General features: G+C 54.4%; 2 protein-coding genes across 2 annotated transcripts; both read left to right on the forward strand.

Moving 5' to 3' along the window:
* Nucleotides 1-510: 510 nt before the first annotated feature.
* Nucleotides 511-2,452, forward strand: V2A60_006033 (uncharacterized protein; the record flags this gene model as incomplete). The annotated part of the gene is made up of 3 exons (XM_083257331.1): nucleotides 511-886; nucleotides 978-2,282; nucleotides 2,379-2,452. 3 exons carry the CDS (start codon nucleotides 511-513, stop codon nucleotides 2,450-2,452), a joined length of 1,755 nt encoding a protein of 584 aa, XP_083113457.1.
* A 1,074-nt stretch (nucleotides 2,453-3,526) lies between these two features.
* On the forward strand, nucleotides 3,527-6,156 carry V2A60_006034 (DEAD-box ATP-dependent RNA helicase DBP2 domain-containing protein; the record flags this gene model as incomplete). Its single annotated transcript, XM_083257332.1, has 6 exons — nucleotides 3,527-3,660; nucleotides 3,864-4,018; nucleotides 4,078-5,154; nucleotides 5,704-5,832; nucleotides 5,896-6,042; nucleotides 6,110-6,156. 6 exons carry the CDS (start codon nucleotides 3,527-3,529, stop codon nucleotides 6,154-6,156), a joined length of 1,689 nt encoding a protein of 562 aa, XP_083113458.1.
* Nucleotides 6,157-6,798: the final 642 nt, after the last annotated feature.

A 6,798-nucleotide genomic window follows, 5' to 3' on the forward strand; every position in this document is an offset into this window, starting at 1 on the left:
GAGGCCACCGAGACCACTGAGTAAGGTCTCGTTATCCGCTGAACCCGCCTCGACAAAGCTCTTCAGTACTGAAGGCGTCAAGTACCACGTCAAGGCCGCAGGAGTGGATTTTTTTTCCTTTTTTTTTTTTCCTCACTTGGGGTCAAATATCCTCTCTGCTCTATTTTTTTTCCGGGTCCTTCTTGTTTCCTACTGGTAGCTTGGTTGGCTCGTGGTGACTCGTGTGGCTGGCTACTTGCTCCGCTACCGCTACCAAACAGCTCAAGCTCCCCATCCGGCCGCCAAAACTTTTTTGTTTGCGCCGCCTCAGTCTCTTCTCCCATTAAACGCAACCTCTCAACGACGAGCCAATCCATTGCGCCAATTGCGCGGCCGTTTGTCTCTTCATCCTCGCAGCGTCATTGTGTTGACGGGATTCTTCATCGCTTTGCAACGGATTCGCCCGCCATTCATTGACTCAATCGCTCCCCTTACCTTGTCACACCCGCACAACAGAAAAGAAGGAGAAAAATGGCCTCGTCAACGAGAGCTATCACGGCCGTTGCCAGGCCCGGCCTCCAGCTCGCCGGCTCCAACCCTCGCATCGCTTCCAGAGCCTTTTCTGCCGCTGCGCGCACCTCGTCAATCACTTCGCGATGCGCTGCCCGTCCCTCGCCCTCCATGAGGCTCCCCGTCACCGGCCGCCTCGCCTTCCGCAGACCCTATTCGGACGAGGCTCCCAAGCCCAGACCCGGCAAGTTGCGCACAACCTTTCGCTGGATCTGGCGCCTCACTTACCTCTCCGTCCTCGGCACCCTGGGATACACCGTCTACGTCATCTACGACGACCGCCATCCCGGCGAGCAGTTTGTCCCCGATCCCTCCAAGAAGACTCTCGTCATTCTAGGTACGTGACGCATCCGCGCTCCGGCTATTCCGTAGATCGGCCGTGAAAAACCCCACGACCAACACACTTGTCTTACAACCAAAAAAAACAGGCACCGGTTGGGGTTCCGTCGCCCTTCTCAAGAATCTCGATACCGAAAACTACAATGTCGTGGTCGTCTCTCCCCGCAACTACTTCCTCTTCACCCCTCTGCTGCCCTCGTGTACCACGGGTCTCATTGAGCACCGCTCCATCATGGAGCCCGTTCGCGCCATCTTGCGCCACAAAAAGGGCGCCGCCAACTACTACGAAGCCGAAGCCACCAACGTCGATACCGAGCGCAAGGTCATTACCGTCGTCGACAACTCCGAGGTCAGAGGTGCCACCAACACCACCGAGATCCCCTACGACATGCTCGTCGTCGGCGTCGGCGCCGAGAACGCCACCTTTGGTATCCCCGGCGTCCGGGAGCACAGCTGCTTCCTCAAGGAGATTGGCGACGCTCAGCGCATCCGCAAGAAGATCATGGACTGCGTCGAGACCGCTGCCCTCCGCGGCCAGTCCGAGGAAGAGATGAATCGTCTCATGCACATGGTTGTCGTCGGTGGCGGCCCTACCGGCGTCGAGTTTGCCGGCGAGCTTCAGGACTTTTTCGAGGAGGACATCAAGAAGCTGGTCCCCGGCATCAGCCCTCGCTTCAAGGTCACCCTCATCGAGGCCCTCCCCAACGTGCTGCCTTCCTTTTCCAAGCAGCTCATTGACTACACCGAAAACACCCTGCGCGAGGAGAAGATTGACATCATGACCAAGACCATGGTCAAGAACGTCACCAACAACACCGTCGAGGCTGAGATCAGCAAGCCCGACGGCACCAAGGAGCGCGTCGAGATTCCCTACGGCCTCCTCGTCTGGGCGACCGGCAACGCCGTCCGCCCCATCGTCAAGGACATGATGGCTCGCATCCCCGCCCAAAAGGACTCGCGCCGCGGTCTTGCCGTCAACGAGTACCTCGTCGTCCAGGGCGCTCGCGATGTCTGGGCCATTGGTGACTGCGCCGTCGCCGGCTACGCCCCCACCGCCCAGGTCGCCTCCCAGGAGGGAAGCTTCCTTGCCCGTCTCTTCAACAACATGGCCAAGACGGAGAGCCTCGAGGGCCGCATCCACGACCTCAGCAGCAAGATGAACCTCAAGGCCGGCAACTCGGCCGATGACGCCCACGAGATTGAGCTGCTCGAGAAGCAGCTCCGCCGCATCAAGGATGTCAAGCCCTTCCGCTACTCTCACCAGGGTAGCCTGGCCTACATTGGCAGCGAAAAGGCTGTCGCCGATGTCAGCTGGTGGAACGGTAACCTGGCCACCGGAGGTAGCATGACCTACCTCTTCTGGAGAAGTGCCTATCTTTCCATGTGCTTTAGCTGTGAGTTTTTTCTCCCCTTTTTATTTTATAGCTCTTCATGTCCATGACAGGTTCATATCAACCATCTATTGCGTCGCGTACTAATCCGGTATCCAGCTCGCAACCGTGTCCTCGTTATTCTCGACTGGCTCAAGTCCAAGGCCTTTGGTCGCGATATTTCTCGAGAATAAAACATTTCCCAGGCAAAAAAAATACGCATAATCTCGCAGTAGGGCTACAGGAGTCGGTGCAAACACCCGCGACCCTCCAATGGGCAATGATGGCAGTTTTGGGTGGGAAACTGATTCCCGGTGTTGGAGTCTAATACATGTATCCTTTATAACGTTTTCTTTTTGTCCTTTGTTTCGATATCATAGAATTGGGTCTAGGCTTGCAAAGCATTAAAAGAAAAGACGCCGCCACGCGTCCCCGGTCGGCCACCGGTATCGGCTTCGAATCAGTTCTATTATCACTCTTCTGCTGCCTTCTGCTATGGGCAGTCGCTTTTTCACGCTCGTGACTGTGGGGGTAGCCTCTTTCGCGCCCTTCTTTGTCAAGCGCCAGAGATGATAAGTGGCACAAGAGTCGAGTGCATCATGGCGTCACGTAACCTGTACATGTCGCGTGCATCCCGTCAGTACTACAGAAGGTCTACCGAACGCCAGGTGCGGCTCTACACAGCGTACGAGGATGGAAGAAAAAGTGCAACGACGTGCCCACAAGGCGAAGCAATTTCCGAGTACACAACACTCCATATAGGCGATTGCTAGCCATCTTTCTAAATTTGCGTGCAGATATAGGGTAAGCCCGCCACCGAGCTGGTGAAAGTTGCCGATGAACGCAAAATGTCGACATATGGACCCATAAATAATAACCAATGAGGTATCGTGGTTCTCGTAAGTTCTGGGCCGAAAATTTTCCGCTCAAAGGCTACCCGTATTAGCTCAAGCCCGTGCTTCGAGTCAAGCAGGCGCAGCCCATAAAAAAAAAAAAGTCGGCAGGCCCTTGTCCAAGAGCCTGCTAGGCTAAGAGGAAAAAAAAAATCTTTGTTAATCTTGCCGTTGCCCCTTCACACACTCCCCCCAGACATCATCACATTCTTCTCATCTCCCTGTTACCCGACTTCGCGGCAGAGACTCCCATCTTGTCAGATTTATATCTGCATTCTCCCCGCTCCTTCACTCTTTCCCATCCGTATTTTTGTCACACCTCGCTTGTTCCAAGTCCTCTACACTCGCAACAACTCGCAAACAACAGATCCGACAATGTCCAACTACGGCGGTGATCGCGGCGGTCGCTCTGGCGGCTACGGCGGCGGTGGTGGCCGTGGAGGCTACGGACGTGATCGTGAGGATCGCGGCGACCGCAACGGCGGTTATGGTGGTGGCTACGGCGGAGGGTAAGTCCTTTTTTTGCGTTTTGGTGTTTCCCCTGTCCTCCTTGTCTCGCACGCCTGTTTGTGAGGCGCCAACGAGGCTGTGGCGATGCTGCCTGCGCAGCCGGCCCGCGCGTCAGCATGCCGCGTGGTTGCCCACACAGCAGCTCGTGCAGAGACCGGATTCAGTCGCGAAAAAGATCAGTCAGCTAACCCTTCATCCCCAGCCGCAGCAACGGCTATTCCAACGGCGGCTCCAATGGTTATGGTGGTGGTGGCTACGGTGGTGGTAGCGGTGGTGGTTACGGCGGCGGATACGGCGGCGGCGGCGGTGGTGACCGCATGTCTGCCCTCGGTGCCGGCCTTCGCAAGCAGGACTGGGGTATGTATTCACGTCAACCTGAACTCTCACCTTGTCAGCCTTGCTAACTGTCTCGCCAGACCTCTCCTCCCTACCCAAGTTCGAAAAAGATTTCTACAAGGTCAACAGTGATGTGGAGAACCGCTCCGATGCCGATGTCCAGGCTTTCCGCACAAAGCACCAGATGACCATTGCCGGAAACGATGTCCCCAAGCCCGTTGAGACCTTTGATGAGGCTGGCTTCCCCCGCTATGTCATGGATGAAGTCAAGGCACAGGGCTTCCCCGCCCCCACCGCCATTCAATCTCAGGGCTGGCCCATGGCTCTTTCCGGTCGCGATGTTGTCGGTATTGCCGAGACTGGTTCCGGCAAGACCCTTACTTACTGTCTTCCCGCTATCGTCCACATCAATGCCCAGCCTCTCCTTGCTCCTGGCGATGGTCCCATTGTCCTTGTTCTTGCTCCTACCCGAGAACTCGCCGTTCAGATCCAGCAGGAAATTACCAAGTTTGGCCGCTCCTCTCGCATTCGCAACACTTGCGTTTACGGTGGTGTTCCCAAGGGTCCTCAGATCCGCGACCTTTCCCGTGGTGTTGAGGTCTGCATTGCCACTCCCGGCCGTCTGATTGACATGCTCGAGGCTGGCAAGACCAACCTGCGCCGTGTCACCTACCTCGTTCTTGACGAGGCTGATCGCATGCTTGACATGGGTTTCGAGCCCCAGATTCGCAAGATTATCGAGCAGATTCGTCCTGACCGTCAGACCCTCATGTGGTCCGCTACCTGGCCCAAGGAGGTCCGCGCCATGGCCTCGGACTTCCTCCAGGACTTTATCCAGGTCAACATTGGTTCCATGGATCTTGCTGCCAACCACAGAATCACTCAGATTGTCGAGGTTGTCACCGACATGGAAAAACGCGACCGTATGATCAAGCACCTCGAGAAGGTCATGGACAACAAGGAGAACAAGATTCTCATCTTCGTTGGCACCAAGCGTGTCGCTGACGATATTACCCGATTCCTCCGCCAGGACGGATGGCCCGCACTCTCCATTCACGGCGACAAGCAGCAAAACGAGCGTGACTGGGTCCTTGACCAGTTCAAGACCAACAAGAGCCCCATCATGGTGGCCACTGACGTGGCTTCGCGTGGTATTGGTGAGTATCATACCCTCCCCCTCCCCCCCTATTGTAGCGACCTACAGCGAAACATGTTCTATACTTTACTCTCGTGTGTCTAGGGGCTATCTTTACTGCGCGCAATTGCCTGGAATGACCGTATCCACGTGGTTCTCAATGCATGGAGTCTCGATCCGCTGTATAGTCGCACGATGGCTATACTCGTATTCCACCCTTGTACCCTTATTCTCTCACCGTGGTATGAGTGTGGAGGTGGGCATCTCTTGACCACGATCAAGCTTGTTGTCTGCCTAGGCTCCCTGATCTCCGAGGACGACCTGTGACTGCATTCGTATTCCCCAGGACTGGAAATTTGCATACAAACCGCAATTGGATTGCCCCCTCGCCCTCCGCTTTTAGCAAAACGGGATGATGCATCTGCAGACTGGCCGACGCACCTAGCCAAAACCATCTAGAGCTGTGGCAGCCGTCTGCATGACTTGGCACTGATAGAGCTGGAACAACTCGTTGCTGTAACGCGTCTGCGTGTGTTTTTCGACTGCTAACATGTTTCTTTTCCTTGAAAAGATGTTCGTAACATCACTCATGTGCTCAACTACGACTACCCCAACAACTCGGAGGACTACATCCACCGTATTGGTCGTACTGGACGTGCTGGTGCCAACGGCACTGCCATTACGTTCTTCACCACTGACAGTAAGTTGGAAACACGCTCAAGCAAGCAAGGAAAAGTGAGCCTGGGTACTAACAACTTCATAGACCAGAAGCAGGCTCGTGAGCTTGTCAACGTTCTTCAGGAGGCGAAGCAGCAGATTGACCCGCGTCTGGCTGAGATGGCTCGCTTCGGCGGCGGCGGCGGCGGCCGTGGATATGGCGGTTGGGGACGTGGTCGCGGTGGTGGTAGAGGTGGGTTCCGCCGACGCTGGTAGGGGGTTATTGGACAAGACGACAATTCTGACGCCGACATTACCAGGTGGTAACAACGCCAACAACATGCCGCTACGCAACCGTCGCTGGTAAAGAATGCGTAACGTAGCACACGTCTGACTATGACGAGTACTTTCACGACATGCACCTTTGCTCTCATTGCTCCAAAATCCAAAAGTAACTAGGCACCAACACACGGCACGCACACTGCATCACGGTAAAGAAGACGAGCCAATATGGCTCACTCACACGGCGTTTGATAGAGGTCACGGACTTTTTTTTTTTTTCTATCTTGTGTTTTCTCCATTTCTTTTAGTAATTCCTTAGACTATTTGCCGAGCAAGAAGCTCGTGAGTATTGGTTTCATGAATTTGAAGATTATTATATCTACTTGCGGCCAGGCTCGACCTCTTCTTTATGCTATGTCTTGTTGGGGTATGGGATCGAGTCGACTCTTGAGGAGGCGCTTGGGAATTGAGATGATGAATTGCTACCCTTTGCAGGCTTTCTTTTTCTTTAGATATCAAAGCACGCGCAGATTGAAATCAAGACTTTTCTTTTTTTTCCTGTGATGAATTGAGGCTGGAGATGTCTCAGACTATAAGTGACGTGTTATGCTTTTTTTCGCGCCACTCTCTCACATTTAAATCATGCTCATTTGCTAATGGCCGTTTGTTTGAACCCTGTTTTTTTTTTCTTTTTGGCAGAATGACAAAGGGATATACGGACGTTTTG

The sequence above is a fragment of the Cordyceps javanica genome, chromosome 4 (genome assembly GCF_051103115.1).
Source record: "Cordyceps javanica chromosome 4, complete sequence".
Taxonomy (NCBI): domain Eukaryota; kingdom Fungi; phylum Ascomycota; class Sordariomycetes; order Hypocreales; family Cordycipitaceae; genus Cordyceps; species Cordyceps javanica.